At 47.3% G+C, this 17,897-nt stretch overlaps 1 protein-coding gene across 1 annotated transcript; it reads left to right on the forward strand.

The window, feature by feature from the left end:
- Nucleotides 1-11,915: 11,915 nt before the first annotated feature.
- On the forward strand, nucleotides 11,916-16,264 carry LOC123045782 (uncharacterized). Its single transcript, XM_044468960.1, has 3 exons — nucleotides 11,916-12,475; nucleotides 12,625-12,728; nucleotides 15,781-16,264. The coding sequence occupies exons 1-2, from the start codon at nucleotides 12,293-12,295 to the stop codon at nucleotides 12,688-12,690; spliced, it is 249 nt and encodes an 82-aa protein (XP_044324895.1). The 5' UTR covers nucleotides 11,916-12,292; the 3' UTR covers nucleotides 12,691-12,728; nucleotides 15,781-16,264.
- Nucleotides 16,265-17,897: the final 1,633 nt, after the last annotated feature.

Below are 17,897 nucleotides of genomic sequence, written 5' to 3' on the forward strand. Positions count from 1 at the left end.
ATACGGTGTCGTCTCAACGGATTTCGACGGAGCCCTATTTAAAGTGAATGCGGCAGTCTCTAAAGCATAGCCCCAAAAAGATAGCGGTAAATCGGTAAGAGACATCATAGATCGCACCATATCCAATAGAGTGCGATTACGACGTTCAGACACACTGTTACGCTGAGGTGTTCCAGGCGGCGTGAGTTGTGAAACTATTCCACATTTTCTTAAGTGTGTGCCAAATTCGTGACTCAAGTATTCTCCTCGACGATCTGATCGTAGAAACTTGATTTTCCTGTCACGTTGATTTTCAACCTCACTCTGAAATTCCTTGAACTTTTCGAAGGTTTCAGACTTGTGTTTCATTAAGTAGATATACCCATATCTACTTAAATCATCAGTGAGCGTGAGAACATAACGATAGCCACCGCGAGCCTCAACACTCATTGGACCGCACACATCAGTATGTATGATTCCAATAAGTTGGTTGCTCGCTCCATTGTTCCTGAGAACGGAGTCTTGGTCATCTTACCCATGAGGCATGGTTCGCATGTGTCAAATGATTCATAATCAAGAGACTCTAAAAGTCCATCTACATGGAGCTTCTTCATGCGTTTGACACCTATGTGACCAAGGCGGCAGTGCCACAAGTATGTGGGACTATCATTATCAACCTTACATCTTTTGGTACTCACATTATGAACATGTGTAGTATTACGTTCGAGATTCATAAAGAATAAACCATTCACCATAGGAGCATGACCATAAAACATATCTCTCATATAAATAGAATAACCATTATTCTCGGATTTAAATGAGTAGCCATCTCGAATTAAACGAGATCCCGATACAATGTTCATGCTCAAAGCTGGCACTAAATAACAATTATTAAGGTTTAAAACTAATCCCGAAGGTAGATATAGAGGTAGCGTGCCGACGGCGATCACATTGACCTTGGAACCATTCCCGACGCGCATCGTCACCTCGTCCTTTGCCAGTTTCTGCTTATTCCGAAGCCCCTGCTTTGAGTTACAAATGTGAGCAACTGCACCGGTATCAAATACCCAGGAGCTACTACGGACACTAGTAAGGTACACATCAATTACATGTATATCACATATACCTTTTGTTTTGCCGGCCTTCTTGTCTGCTAAGTATTTAGGGCAATTCCGCTTCCAGTGATCGCTTCCCTTGCAATAAAAGCACTCAGTCTCGGGCTTGGGTCCATTCTTTGGCTTCTTCCCGGCAGCTTGCTTGCCGGGCGCGACAACCTCCTTGCCGTCCTTCTTGAAGTTCTTTTTACCCTTGCCTTTCTTGAATTTAGTGGCTTTATTGACCATCAACACTTGATGTTCCTTCTTGACTTCTACCTCCGCTGATTTCAGCATTGAGAACAACTCAGGAATGGTCTTTTGCATCCCCTGCATGTTGAAGTTCATCACAAAGCTCTTGTAGCTTGGTGGAAGCGACTGGAGGATTTTGTCAATGACCGCATCATCCGGGAGATTAACTCCCAGCTGAGACAAGCGGTTATGTAACCCAGACATAGTGAGTATGTGCTCACTGACAGAACTATTTTCCTCCATCTTATAGCTGAAGAACTTATCGGAGACTTCATATCTCTCGATCCGGGCATGAGCTTGAAAAACCATTTTCAGCTCTTCGAACATCTCATATGCTCCATGTCTCTCAAAACGCTTTTGGAGCCCCGGCTCTAAGCTGTAAAGCATGCTGCACTGAACGAGGGAGTAGTCGTCAACACGTGTCTGCCAAGCATTCATAACGTCTTGGTTCTGTGGGACGGGAGCTTCACCTAGCGGTGCTTGTAGGACATAATCTTTCTTGGCAGCTATGAGGATGATCCTCAGGTTCCGGACCCAGTCCGTATAGTTGCTGCCATCGTCTTTCAGCTTGGTTTTCTCTAGGAAGGCGTTGAAGTTGAGGACTACGTGGGCCATTTGATCTACAAGACATATTGTAAAATATTTTAGACTAAGTTCATGATAATTAAGTTCATCTAATCAAATTGTTAATGAACTCCCACTTAGATTAGACATCCCTCTAGTCATCTAAGTATTACATGATCCGAGTTAACTAGGCCGTGTCCGATCATCACGTGAGACGAACTAGTTAACATCGGTGAACATCTTCATGTTGATCGTATCTTCTATACGACTCATGCTCGACCTTTCGGTCTTCTGTGTTCCGAGGCCATGTCTGTACATGCTAGGCTCGTCAAGTCAACCTAAGTGTTTGCATGTGTAAATCTGTCTTACACCCGTTGTATGTGAACGTCTGAATAAAACATTCGATCATCACGTGGTGTTTTGAAATAGCAAACTGTCGCAACGGTGCACAGTTAGGGGGAACACTTCTTGAAATTATTATGAGGGATCATCTTATTTACTACCGTCGTTCTAAGTAAACAAGATGCAAAACATGATAAACATCACATGCAATCAAATAATAAACGTGACATGATATGGCCAATATCACATAGCTCCTTTGATCTCCATCTTGGGGCTCCATGATCATCTTGTCACCGGCTTGACACCATGATCTCCATCATCATGATCTCCATCATCGTGTCTCCATGAAGTTGCTCGCCAACTATTACTTCTACTACTATGGCTAACGCGTTTAGCAATAAAGTAAAGTAATTTACATGGCGTTTCTCAATGACACGCAGGTCATATAAAAGAATAAAGACAACTCCTATGGCTCCTGCCGGTTGTCATACTCATCGACATGCAAGTCGTGATTTCTATTACAATAGCATGAACATCTCATACATCACATATAGATCATTCATCATTCATCACAACTTTGGCCATATCATATCACAAACCACTTGCTGCAAAAAACAAGTTAGACGTCCTCTAATTGATGTTGCAAGTTTTACGTGGCTGAATTTAGGGTTCTAGCAAGAACGACTTCTTACCTACGTTAAAGCCACAACGTGATTTGTCAACTTCTATTTACCCTTCATAAGGACCCTGTTCATCGAATCCGCTCCAACTAAAGTGGGAGAGACAGACACCCGCCAGCCACCTTATGCAACTAGTGCATGTTAGTCGGTGGAACTGGTCTCACGTAAGCGTACGTGTAAGGTTGGTCCGGGCCGCTTCATCCCACAATGCCGCTGAAGCAAGAAAAGACTAGTAGCGGCAAGAAAGTTGACAAATCTACGCCCACAACAAATTGTGTTCTACTCACGCAAGAAGAACTACGCATAGACCTAGCTCATGATGCCACTGTTGGGGAACGTTGCAGAAAACAAAATTTTCCTACTCGTTTCACCAAGATCCATCTAGGAGTTCATCTAGCAACGAGTCATCGGATGCATCTACATACCTTTGTAGATCGCGTGCGGAAGCATTTCAAGAACGGTGATGATGTAGTCGAACACGACGTGATCCAAATCACCGATGACCAAGCGCCGAACGGACGGCACCTCCGCGTTCAACACACGTACGGGACGGGAGACGTCTCCTCCTTCTTGATCCAGCAAGGGGGAAGGAGAGGTTGATGAAGATCCAGCAGCACGACGGCGTGGTGGTGGATGCAGGGCGTCACAGTAGCAGGGCTTTGCCTATACTACGAGAGAGAGACATAACGGGGAGAGAGGGAGGCGCCAGGGGCTGGTGTGTGAAGTCCCTCCTCTCCCACTATATATAGGGGTGCTAGGGGGGGCGCCGGCCCTAGGAGATGGAATCTCCTAGGGGGGGGCGGCGGCCAAGGGTGGGGGGCTTGCCCCCCAAGCAAGGGGGCGCCCCCTTTATGGTTTCCCCTCAACCCTAGCCGCATGGGCCCCAGGGGAGTGGCGCCCCAGCCCACTTTGGGCTGGGTTCCCTCCCACTTCAGCCCATGGGCCCCCCCCGGGATAGGTGGCCCCACCCGGTGGACCCCCGGGACCCCTCCGGTGGTCCCGGTACAATACCGGTGACCCCGAAACTTGTCCCGATGGCCGAAACAACACTTCCTATATATAATTCTTTACCTCCGGACCATTCCGGAACTCCTCGTGACGTCCGGGATCTCATCCGGGACTCCGAACAACATTCGGGTTACTGCATATACATATCTTCACAACCCTAGCGTCACCGAACCTTAAGTGTGTAGACCCTACGGGTTCGGGAGACAAGCAGACATGATCGAGACGACTCTCCGGTCAATAACCAACAGCGGGATCTGGATACCCATGTTGGCTCCCACATGCTCCATGATGATCTCATCGGATGAACCACGATGTCGAGGATTCAATCAACCCCGTATGTAATTCCCTTTGTCAATCGATATGTTACTTGCCCGAGATTCGATCGTCGGTATCCCAATACCTCGTTCAATCTCGTTACCGGCAAGTCACTTTACTCGTACCGTAATGCATGATCCCGTGACCAGACACTTGGTCACTTTGAGCTCATTATGATGATGCATTACCGAGTGGGCCCAGTGATACCTCTCCGTCACACGGAGTGACAAATCCCAGTCTTGATCCATGTCAACCCAACAGACACTTTCGGAGATACCCGTAGTCTACCTTTATAGTCACCCAGTTACGTTGTGACGTTTGGTATACCCAAAGCACTCCTATGGTATCCGGGAGTTACACGATCTCATGGTCTAAGGAAAAGATACTTGACATTGGAAAAACTCTAGCAAACGAACTATACGATCTTGTGCTATGTTTAGGATTGGGTCTTGTCCATCACATCATTCTCCTAATGATGTGATCTCGTTATCAATGACATCCAATGTCCATAGTCAGGAAACCATGACTATCTGTTGATCAACGAGCTAGTCAACTAGAGGCTTACTAGGGACATGTTGGTGTCTGTTATTCACACATGTATTACGATTTCCGGATAACACAATTATAGCATGAATAAAGACAATTATCATGAATAAGGAAATATAATAATAATGCTTTTATTATTGCCTCTAGGGCATATTTCCAACACTTATTCCCAGAGCACAACTTTCGATGATGAGCTAAGCTTACGTCGATCTTCCTTGTCTTATCGTTTCACCTCAAACAACAAGCTTGATTTCGAGTTTGTGTTGTATCTATGGTTCAAATAACCTTTGGCTTCATCATTCCTTTGACTTGATGTCATCGCTGATCGATTACATCTTCATGAAATCTCTCGACAATGGTGTCGTGATCATCATCATCAACATTCTGGGTTCTTTCGAGATATCTATCGAATTCTTGATAAGAAATACCATCCTTGCCCCTCGATTATTTGTGTTATCATCAGCCACTTTATTGCCCTCCCTCCAACACAAACTTGTTCATGTTTCATGTAGTACCTTGACTTTCTTGCTATCAAGCATTTGTTCTTCTTTACCTTGGAGTATTACCATCTTTTATGTCAGGAATGTCGTGAGAATTTCACCACCTCTTAAAAATTCTTGATACTAGTGATACTTCTTGCCATCGCAGTTCATTCCTTGCTCCCCTTGTTGTTTCTTACTCGGGAAACTGACAATTGAACTATGACGTGCGAATGCGAAACTTCTAGCCACCCTATTGCTTTGAAGTTAATGGTCGCCATTTCATTCTTAGACCATTGGTTATCGAATCACCATTCTAACACTGATCATGCTACCAATGCCTATATTTTGGGCGCACATTTCAACCAATGTTTAATTGTGTATGTTTTTCTTGAGCATACATCATTATACCATTTGATCTGACAAATGTTATCTCCTTGTTCACATAGTTGTGGAAATCCATCTTTTGTTAATCTCGATGAATTTTCGCTGATTCCATCAGCCACCTCCTCATTCTCTCGTTGGTTTACTGATGAACTCTTGTTTCGGAACTCGCTTCCATAGTTCAATTCCCGAGAACCTTACAATGTCATCTCGTCAATTTGTGTTACACCTTTCTTCTCAGGCATCCTGAGTCTATGTTATTCTGACACCAATTAGATCTGAATCTCAGTCAGATATGATGGTTGGAACATCCTTCCAAGAGTTATAACGTTGGTCTTTATGTGACCCGGTAAGGTGATGTCGTGCCTAGCACACCTGGCCCGAGGCCCTGTTGTTATAGTTTCCTTTTTAACAAGGTTAACCATTTTCCATGAGGAAATTAAATGCCTTGTTTAATAAGGTTATCATGATGGATCCCTTGTGTATCCAAAGTCTGACCTTTTCTTGCAGACCATGTCAATGCTATCTCGAAACATGTTTGTGGTACTCCGATTTTCCACCAGAACATTTGAAGCCCAATGCTAAATGTTTCTTGCTAAATTATCCAAACACCGTTGTATGAGTAATGTCATGATATTTCTCTCCCCTTTCCTAAAGGGTTTTCTACGTTATATCCTTTCATGGATATCATGCCCTGCTTGTCCTTGGGAAGGATATACCCCTGAAATATGTGTTTAAACAATTTTTTTCCTTTCCATTGTTCTGTTTAACCTGATGATCACATTTTCCTTTACATTGGTTTGTTTGACCTTTCTTGTGATCTATATAAACTAAGCAGTAATAATCCACTGCTTATGTAAACACCTTGGTGTACAACTCTGTCAGTAAGACCCTGTTACTATTGTTGATTACATTCTGGTAACCACCGATGGACGAGAACTTTGCCTATTGGTCCGCCTCGTTCAACGAGCAGGAAAATGGTTCTCTTCATCCCTCGCCTTTGGTACCAATGTGTTGCCGACATAACTGGCAGGCTATCCTCTGACATGCCTTGTTATCATGACTGTGCAAAATATCATCGCCCTTTCTATTTTTAAACCACATGGTGGGCCCATAACCCACAGTTCCACAGGATCGAAACCTGACTCTCCTGTACACACCCTGTTTCAGGCACCGAATGATTGCCTGCCCGCTTGAAACTTCTTATTGTACCTTCTTCCTTTGCTCTGGATATTTTCTTAAGTTTCAACTTGAGGGTTACTTTCTACCACATTCCCCGATGTTATTGACCAGATAGTCAACCTTCCCGAGGTCCGTTCTCCCAGAATACTCCCCCTTTATTCTTTTGTAAGTACGATGGAGTTTCCGAAGGAAGGATGTCGTCTTGATCATGATGACTTGAAGCAGATAAATGAAGACATCAACGTAGGGATCAACTTCTTCGAGAAGGGCAACCAAGAACGAGAAGATCCGTTAGAACTTCGTAACAAACCTTTCCCCCTACTCTACTTCTTAAATCTCGGGACGAGATTTTTGTAGTGGAGGAGAATTGTGACGCTTGGATAATTAAGCTACAGTAACCCTCTACTAATGATGCCATGTCACCTCGGTTATTGTTGATAATCTCGCGTTAGTTCAAAACAACTTAAATTCAAATTTGAATTAAACTCAAACAACAAAAGTTTTCAAACAATAAAACTAAAATGTTCACACTATTCTATAAATTCCCCTGATCATTGCCTTGATGGTAACAACTTCATTTGACTCACAAATAAATCCCTAGGAAATTAATAAGTGGTCCAACAACAAATAAATTAGCCATTTCAAAATAAATGAATGTTTATGTATTTACAAACCACTTGAAATCGTGTGTGCTAGCTCAAAACATTGCCTACTTTTTATGTGACAATTTTTGTATTCAACAAAACTTATTTGGGTTAAATTAAAATACAAAACGGTGGAGAAAATACAAAACAAAAAATTAGAAGAAGGAACAGGGGCTAAGTGCACACTGTGCACTAGAGGCCCAGTGCTATAGCACGGCCCAGCCCACCACAGGCCTTTCCTCTTCTCCTGTACAGAGGAGAAGGAAGAGGCCATGGCGTGGCGGCCATCCCACGGTGCCATGGCCGGATGGCCACCATGTCGACTCCCCTCGGCCTATAAGAGCGTCCCCTGGAAACCCTAGCCAGCTCTCGACCGATCCCCTCACTTTCCCCATCGAATCACCTCCTCCTCGGCTCGGAATCGAGCCCAAAACCTCGCGTGGTGACTGTACACCTCGTCGCCGTTGCCGTGGACAGCGTGCTCTCCGGTGCCTGTGGATCCGTCCAGGAGGACCGCCACCCTTGACTTCGTCTTCCCCAAGAAACAACTGGAGCTAGGACGTCCTGTACATTCGTCATCGACATCGCCATCTCCGCGTACATCGTCGCCGTCCGTCGTCGTTTGCCGCTACTCCGGTCCGTCCCCAGCCACCCCGACCACGTCCCCGAGTTCACTGTGAGCTCCTCTGCCCGCTCCCCCTGCTCGCCCCCTCGATCCGTCGCTGTTTAGCCGCCCCGCACTTCGGCCACCATGGATGGAGCTTGCGCCCCACCACACCCCTGGCCGCGACCAGCTGCGCGTCAGCCGTCCCCTGGCCGCGTCCGGCCGTGCGTGCGTGCGCTCGCTGCGCCGTGGGCATGCGCCTACGCCGCCCATTGCTCCCGCGCTCGCCCTGCTGCTGCTTCTCCTTGCAGTGCCGCTGCCGCGCTGCTGATGCTACTCGACTACTGCCGCTACTGCTTCCTGCTGTGCTGCCCTGCTACTCTAACTCTATGCGCTGCTGCTACTCACCGCTGCTTAGCTGCTACTACTTACTGTTCGCTGATGCTGCTCTGCTTCGACCACTACTACGGCTGGGCATGGCCATGGCCATGAGCTAGGTGTGTGTGTGCACGAGTGTGTAGCCGGCCCTTGCTTAGAGTAGTACTGCTTAGATTAGTTTTACTAGGTGTAGCTAGTATTAATTAGTGTTAAATTAGTCTAGTAGTAGATGACATGTAGGCTCCTTTAAATAAGTTAGGTTTATTTATTTGTTTAGGTAAATAGTCTATGCCATATGGGTCCACCTAGTTAGATTAGATAAATCTTTTGGAAATTAACAAAACAGTGACATGTGGGCCACATCCTCCCTTTTGACTAGTCAGTTTGACTTGGTCAAGTTTGGATTAGATTAAATAAAAATATTCCGGAAATTATAGAAAATACTATAAACTTTGAAAAATCATATTAAATAATTCATAAGTCAGATGAAAAAGGTTTATACATGAAAGTTGCTCAGAATGACGAGACGAATTCGAATACGCAGCCCGTTCGTCCGCCACACATCCCTAGCATAGCAAACACGCAACTTTCCTCCTCCGGTCCGGTTGTTCGAAAACGCGAAACACCTTTCCCGGTGTTTCCCCCCTTTCCCGGTATCACCTAGTACTGCGTTAGCTCACCCCTAGCACCGCGTATTGCCATGTTATGCTTTGTGATGCTTTGATTGCTCTGTTAATTATTGTGTTCCCCCTCCGTTATCTTTTTCCGGTAAACTCCGAGACCGCGGTTGAACCAGTGATCGACTACTTCACCTTCAAGGGCCCATTTCTGTCTGCAGAGCAACCAGGCAAGCCCCCCTTTGATCAACCCGATATCGCATATTCTTCTCTCTACTGCTTGCATTAGAGTAGTGTAGCATGTTACTGCTTTTCGTTAATCCTATCCTGATGCATAGCCTGTACTTGCTACTACTGTTGTTACCTTTACCTGCAATCTTAATGCTTAGTATAGGATGCTAGTTTATCATCAGTGGCCCTACATTCTTGTCCGTCTGTCATGCTATACTATCGGGCCGTGATCACTCGGGAGGTGATCACGGGTATATACTATATACTTTATACATGATACATGTGGTGACTAAAGTCAGGTCGGCTCGTGGAGCACCCGCGAGTGATTCACGGATTGGGGGCTGAAAGGACCTTTGTCTCAACGGCCCTCTGTGTGGATCTTTGTGGCGAAGTGACAGGGCAGGTTGAGACCACCTAGGAGAGAGGTGGGCCTGGCCCTGGTCGGCGTTCGCGGTTATTTCAAGATAACACATTTAACGAGATCTTGGTATTTGATCTGAGTCTTGCCACTGACCTATATGCACTAACCATCTACGCGGGGACAGTTATGGGCACTCGATGTTGTGGTATCAGCCGAAGCCTTCGTGACGTCAGCGACTGAGCGGCCCGCGCCGGATTGGACTGGAACGCCTGCTAGGCTAGGTCTGCTTCCAGCCGCCCTCGCAACGTGCAAGTGTGCAATGGGCGATGGGCCCAGATCCCTGCGCCATAGGATTTAGACCGGCGTGCTGACCTCTCTATTGTGCCTAGGTAGGGCTACGACGTGTTGATCTTCCGAGGCCGGACATGACCCAGACAAGTGTGTCCGGCCAAAGAGGATCGAGCGTGTTGGGAAATGTGGTGTACCCCTGCAGGGAAGTTAAGCTATTCAAATAGCCGTGATCTTCGGTGACAGGATGACTTGGATTTGTACCTTGACCTTATGACAACTAGAACCGGATACTTAATAAAACTCACCCTTTCAAGTGTCAGATACAACCCGGTGATCGCTCTCTAACTGGGCGAAGAGGGGAGGATCGCCGGGTAGGATTATGCTATACGATGCTACTTGATGCTACTTGGTGAATTTATCATCTACTCTCTTCTACATGCTGCAAGATGGAGATGGCCAGAAGCGTAGTCTTTGACAAGACTAGCTATCCCCCCTTATTCTGGCATTCTGCAGTTCAGTCCACATATGATACCCCCTTTTCCATTTGATACCAATGCATACATATGTAGTGTAGTTCCTTGCTTGCGAGTACTTTGGATGAGTACTCACAGTTGCTTTGTTCCCCCTTTTTATACCCGGTTGCTGTGACCAAATGATGGAGTCCAAGAGCCAGAGGATCCCGCGGTTGATTCTATGTGGAGTTCGGCTTCAAGGAGTAGTTAGGAGGTCCCAGGCAGGATGCCTTGCCTTTTCGATCGTTGCTACTTTTGTGCTAGCCTTCTTAAGACAATCTTGTTACTTATGTGTATACTCAGATATTGTTGCTTCCGCTGACTCGTCTATGATCGAGCTCTTGTATTCGAGCCCTCGAGGCCCCTGGCTTGTAATATGATACTTGTATAACTTATTTTATTTGTAGAATTGTGTTGTGATATCTTCCCATGAGTCCCTAATCTTGATCGTACACGTTTGCATGTATGATTAGTGTACGGTCAAATCGGGGGTGTCACAGTGCTAAAGAGGCAAATACAGGCGAGGAGTCCCGAGGCATTAGACAAAGATTTCCATATCGATGCAACAAGACCAAGACTAGCAGGACAACAGGATGGAGGTCACCGTGGAGCCCAAGACGGCGTTACCACCAGAGCCCTTGGCCGACGAAAACTACTTTTATCAAGATAACTCGTACTAGTTGTCTCCCTTCGAATTTGGCCGTTGTGAGATCCCTTCCCGCTCAATATTTGAGAAGAGGACCCGCGCCTCTATAAATAGGACTAGCCACCACCGTGGTGAGGCAGGTGATCTTGGACTGGATCCATTCCACCTAGGCAACCACATAAGTTCGCTAAGCACAAGAACACCTCTCCTCAGAAGGCTATTCTTCTGTTATAACTGTTCATTTTCAGCTCAAGAGGTAATCCACCACACCACACTGAAGTAGGGTATTACACCACAACGGTGACCCGAACCAGTATAAATCTTATTTCTCTCGTTCTTTGGGTTCGTCGAGTTAGGCCGTGAGATCATACGAAGTGTGCGAGCTACAGAGAAGGAGGGATCTTTGTATGTACCCAGTATTCGAACTTCAAAGGTTTTGCCGAAACCTAAAATCCGACAGCTGCGTCGCACCTACAACTCCGCCGTTCAAGGCAGGGCCGATCACCACACCGCCGCGTGCCGCAGCCATCGCCGCTGCGCCGCATAAATTGAATTGGCCGCGTCACCACACGTTTAGGGGGCCATACTACCCCTAAGACGTGGGAGAAAGAGAGTCCCTCGCCACCGCGGTTGGCTTCCGGGCTCCCCCACCGCAGGCCAAGGTTGGGGCGTCGCCCGAGTCGTTCCTGGCGACTCGGGGGCGTGGGAATCTCAAAGACGGAGGGCATTTCGGTCCGGGCTCGAGACCGCCGCCGCGGCGCCGCCCAACGGCCATTATTAAACGTCTAACGTCGGTTGCACTCCACCGCGCGGGCGTCCTCGTCTCCTTTGGTAAGCCGTGCATCCGTGCGGCGCGGCCCGCTTTAGGTGCACCTGGAAAAAAAAGGCGAGAGGTAGTTGGCGCCTCTCTCGTCCCATCGCCCGCGCCGCGCCGCTCAGGAAAAGAAGGGAAAAGGATCCATCCCCGCTCCGAGTCCGATCCATCCGATCCAGCCACCGCCTTCCCATCCCAGCCGTGCAACGCCACGCAGCAAGGGGTGGAGGTGGAGGTGGAGGAGCAGGGCAGGAGGGATCCCCACAAAAACAGCAGCACCAGCGACAGCGAGCCGGGTTAGACAGAGGAGTCACGCGACGAGCGAGAAAAACGAGGCGAGAGCTTCGACCCAGCCAAGCCCGAATCTGAATGGCCTCCGCCACCCCGGCGGTGCCCGACCCCGCCCTCGGCCTCCGCCACCCCGGCGCTCTCGCCCGCCGCATCGCCATGGCGCGCGGCGCCGCCGTCGCGCCGGCGCTCCGTCCCTGGCTCCTCTTCGACGCCGTGCCCCTCGTCGTCGTCGTCCTCATCGCCGCGCACGTCCTCGCCCTCGTACGCCCCCTCCTCTGCCCTCAACTCAAACAACGCCCCCCCCCCCCCCCCCCCCCCCCCCCCCCCCCGCCCCTTTGACCGGAGACGCTCCTCCGGGTGAGCGCTGGCCGGATTGGGGCTAAACTTGGGTGTTTTGTGTGCTGTGGCAGGGCTACTGGATCTACAGGCTCGCCACCGACGGGTCCAAGCACCCTGCGCGGAGCAAGAAACACTAGACAGACAGCAGCCGCAGGCCCGCAGTGGCTGCATGGGTGTAAGGCCCTTCTTCCTTGCTCTTTCATATCCCTCCTTTTTTACTCATCATTGGCTGCAATTGTTACGATGGATTGTGGTTTCAAGGATTGCTTGTTTGGCTGCGTCACAGAGTCTGTCTGAATGCCTAGTTACGGGGGTGATTTGTGGGATATCTGCAGGATTGTGGCTACTAGCGAGCTGCCTGGAATGTTGGAATTACCATCGTCATAGTGTCGACATCTAGTTCAGTATGTTCTTTTTGAAAAGGAGGATGCATCAAGCGATGCACACAGCCATCTTATTATATTATTTGACAAAGCCTTACAAAATAAGTACATGAATACCCAAAGCAATCTTCCTGGCGAAACCTGTCGCCCTACCTAAGAGGTTAATGATGTGTCCCTACCTCTCGCCAACACACACCATGAAAAAAGGTGGCCTCACCAGACCGCCCGTTGGCTAGCCGGGAGCACCAACCGGTGTAACAGACCCTCAGCGCACACTACATGTGCGCACTCTAGAATCCGCCACCGCCATCTTCCGCTGTCCCGTCTTCAGGCGTGATCAATGCATTGATCTTGCCAGACCCTTTTGCCGTCGATGCCACCAGGATGCCAGACAACGCCACCCTCCTACGCACGCCCATCAAACGGTGTCCAGTGTTGAGATCCGGTTGCACCATGCCGCCCAGACTCGCCGTTGCCGAGACCGTAGATGCCACGCCGCTCCACCTTGGTAACCGCACGAGAATTATGTGGAGACCCGCGCCCAGCCATCGAAGCCAAACACTTGTCCCTCCAGCTGATGAATGGCTCCAAAGATAATGCCCCTATGGGGGTAATGACGCTGGAACATCGCCATCTCTGATCTGGAAAGCCCAAATCCAGGGTTTCCCCCGGAGCGCATAGGGACCGAGAATCGCCCCACAATGCCTCCAATGAGGTAACGACACCTACGGACGCGGCCGAGGCCAAAAGAAGCTTTCGCCGGCATACTCGCATCCAATACCAGCTGGACTACCGGATCCATCTCCACTGTCTTCCGCCACACCCCAAGGAAATGCCCCCGCCGTCAGTAGACATCTGCACATGGCCGGAGCCGCAGCCGTGCCACCACCGCCAGGAAACGCCACACCGTCGGGGTGGGCCATTGACCGCAGAAGAGTCCCCATCGCTGTGCGGCCGACACCGGACCGTGCACACGCCGGACCAGGACACAGCTTGAAGATCCACCCCGGCTGTGCCTCGGAACCACGGCAGAGGAAGGCCCTGGCGTCCCCGTCCTTGGCAGCTGCACGGCTTAGCCCATGGCAACCTCAGGAGGCGACAAGAGGGTGGGTGGAGTGGAGGGGCTGTGGATGAGAAATCCCACCGGCGGCTGATGACCTAGTACAGTATGTAGGACGCTCTTTAGCGATCTGCACTAATTCAGTGGCCAGTGTGTTTTGGGGCTTCAACCAGATTAACCATTGGAGAGCTTGCCTGAATACCGGTTCCACATATTTTTGGAGTTAGATTTTTATTATTTTATATAGGATAGCGGATGATAATGAATCTGTGCTGGAAATTTTTGGTGGATTCGGATTTTTTTTCAGTAGACCAGTACTACTTTAATATGTAATTGTTGATTATGACTATATGTGTTTCCTGTTTTGTTTGGGCCCTTTGCTTTATGAAATCACTCTTCTAAACATTGTCATGAAATCAACTGCTAAACCTGGTAGTATTAATTAGGCACTTCTGTGCGGCACTCATGTTTTGAGAAAACCCTTTTGAACTTACAAGGATAAGCTATCTCACTCGTTGTTATTCTTAGTATTCATATTGCTCTGTTGCGACAGAAGCTTAAAAGTTTTCCAATTAGGTACCACTTTGATGCTTACCGAACCATGGGCTGCAGTAACTAGCAAACAACTATTTAACGTGTCTCCATGCTTAATTTTTCAGCCCTTCACTTTTGTGCTTGCTCTCCTGTATTGCCACTGTAGTAATTTTCAAGCTTTCTTGTGATTTTGATTTGGTACAATTTACTAATGTCGGCTATTTTGCCTGAAGTCCTGAAGCTAAATATTTGACATTGAGGTAATTTCAACAAAATCACGTTTTTATACCAGTTTCTTCTGTGGTATGCATCTCAAATGTAAAATCTTGTTTTGCTCCTGATTTTTAGAATATAAATGGATTTAGGGGTTCCAAAATAAAATGGTTGTCTAAAAAACGATATTGATTATTTCTTTAGCTAATAATTTGCACAAAGAAAATAAATAGTTAAACATTGCTTAGTGTGTACATTATGTGAGATTGTGAATGGCCCTTACCTTTGATAGGGAAAAGGATGATGTGACTCAGATGATGTAAACAACTTGATTTTGTCCTCTGCAAAGCTTGACTTTTCGAAGGCAACATTGTAATTTATGAGTAAAATCTTATCGTGAACAAGCATGGAGGAATTCTATATTTTCTTTCAAATACAAAACAACGTTCTTCATGAATAAATGCTGCGCTGGCATTATGTATCAACTTGTTTATTCTGCTGTGGATAGATTTTATATCCCATCTGTAAGAGATTCTGGAAGAAAATGGATATCATGATTGAGTCTTTTGCCTCCTTATGTTAACCAAGCATGATCAACCTCTTTAAATTTGTGTTTTTTCTCTTTTGATCTGCTAACAAAAATATTTTGCTACTCCTGTTCCCATGCTCCCAATTCCTCGAGTCTGTCCGCCCATGTAGCAACACAAATGATGGTGCACAATTGTTCCTTGAAATAACTTATATGTGCAATAAATTCTTTGATTGTTTGTTTATGGTACTACAGTTATGGTTATGCTTACCTTACTACATCACCGCCTACCTGGCTACCTTCATTCTGTTCATTTTCGTTTGTTGTACAAAATGATGTCTAACAAAGAGATAAATGACACACAAGGATTTTGATCAGCTCCAGTGTTAACACAATTCTTTACTCTCGAGTTTCAGATGCATAGAATAAAAACATTCATACGTTAATAGTAACCTTCGTAAAGCTTCAAACATTCTCCAATTAATCATATTCGTTCTCTTTGTTGCAGGCTTGTAGCTTGTTAGCCGTCTAGGTTTTTGCATCTCTGCTTCTCGATCTCCAAGGTTTCCCGTGTAAAGTGATGGCGTGGCGGAACTCATGAAAGAAGTGGAGGTAGGAAACCTGTCACTCGGAGTGATCTGTTCAGATGTTGGCTTCAAACGTGGTGTGAGCTGGTACGTGGAAAGGGCCTTCTATGGCTATACATAGCATAGGTTTGAGTTGTTGAAAAGGTTTGTCTACTCATAGATGATGTTTCTGTGTAAAAGACCATTAGCTAGATAAGTGCTCCCATTTTCATCTGATGTGGGCTTGTATAATCTTTACGAGAGCATCTTTTTCTTTGCCCCTAACCGTGTATGGTTGGCATGGAAGTTTCTACCCTGTCTGAACAAGTTGGTCATGGCACTGCAACTGCTTGCTGATGTGTGCACCTCCATGACAATTATTCCTTCTGATCATGTTTGGATGTATGGGCAAGATTGCCCAGCATATAAGACTAGTGTACATCCCTACAAGACAAAGCTCAGGCCCTGATGGCTTTACGGGAAATTATTCTTCAAGAGTTGCTGGGATATTATTAAAGATGGCATCATGCTTGTGATTAATAGCTTCTTGAACCTCCACGCGGTGAAGTTGCAATGGCTCAACTCGGCAAACTCGGTAAATATTGCTCTCATTACTAAGGACATCTCCCAGGAAATCTCTGACTTCCGACCAATTAGTCTTACCCATGATGTGGCCAAGCTCGCCAAGACCCTTGCCACTAGGCTGACTCCCCACATGAATGATATAGTGTTCATCAGAGTGATTTTGTCAAGAAGAGAAGCATATATAACAACTTCATGTATGTGTGAAATTTGGTCAGAAGATTCCATCATACTAAGAAACCCATGCTCCTGTTCAAACTTGGAATTAAGAAGGCCTTGGACTCATTTAGATGGGACTACTTGATGGAGATGTTGAGTTACCATGGCTTCCCTACCAGCTTTCGTGATTGGATCTCAACACTTCTCTTTTCGGCGTCCTCAAGAGTCTTGCTCAATGGACTTGCCAGTGATACTGACCAAGCATGATCATGGGCTTCGGCAGGGTGACCGAGTGTCCCCCTTGCTTTTCATGCTCGCCACTGACTTGCTGCACCATGTCCTCAACAAGCCACTTCTCAAGGAAAGCTTCACCCTTTGTCAGGAGGCACATGCGATGCTGCTGTTTTTTATGCCCCCTTCAAGGACTTTCAATTCCTCGTCACCATGCTCGCATCCTTCGGTAAGTCCACCAGCCTCACCACAAACTACGCAAAGAGTGTTGTTGCTCACATCCGATATGGCGCGTTGATCTTGATGATATTCTTTAGTCCTTCCCGGTGTGCCGTTCTGCCTTCCCTATTGTTGGGTTTAGTCCCACATCGATTGTTGATGATCCACAAGTATAGGGGATCAATCGTAGTCCTTTCGATAAGTAAGAGTGTCGAACCCAACAAAAAGTAGAAGGAAATGATAAGTGGTTTCTGATAAGAAAATAGACAGTTTTTCGATTAAATTAATCCATGAATAAATCATGAGCATGACATGGACATCATTGATAACACACTGATTACGATCTAACAGAGCATGTATTACGCATATAGTAGAAACATCTACCCATATCGCTAGTACTGCTACAACAGAAAGAAACACGAGAAGGATAAACGATGTATACCCTCCAATCGGCCACGCGGCGGTGGTGGCGGTGGCAGCAGCCGCGGCATCCTCGGCGGCCTTCTTGTCGGCCTCGGCCTTCTCAGCGGCGGCACAGTCGGCGTCGGTCGACATGGTGATGACGAAGGTGATGCGGACGTAGATGAACAGAAGCGAGCAGTCGCGTAATCGCTACCCAAAAACCTAATCGCCCCTCTCCCGTACAAGATCCGGAGAAGCGGGGTTTCGGAGGCCTGCTCTCCCGTCAACCGTGTACGCGGTGAACGGGACGGAGTCGCCGGCGGCAGCAGCAGCAGAGGAACGACGTGGGCGTGGAGGCGGAGATGCGTTCTGTTTTCGTGGCGGCTAGGGTTGGCAGCGTCCCACATATATATGTGCGGCCGCGCGTGGAGATACGTGGGCTGAACCCACGTCCAAGTCGGTAGCC

The sequence above is a fragment of the Triticum aestivum genome, chromosome 1A (assembly GCF_018294505.1).
Source record: "Triticum aestivum cultivar Chinese Spring chromosome 1A, IWGSC CS RefSeq v2.1, whole genome shotgun sequence".
In the NCBI taxonomy this organism is placed as follows: Eukaryota; Viridiplantae; Streptophyta; class Magnoliopsida; order Poales; family Poaceae; genus Triticum; species Triticum aestivum.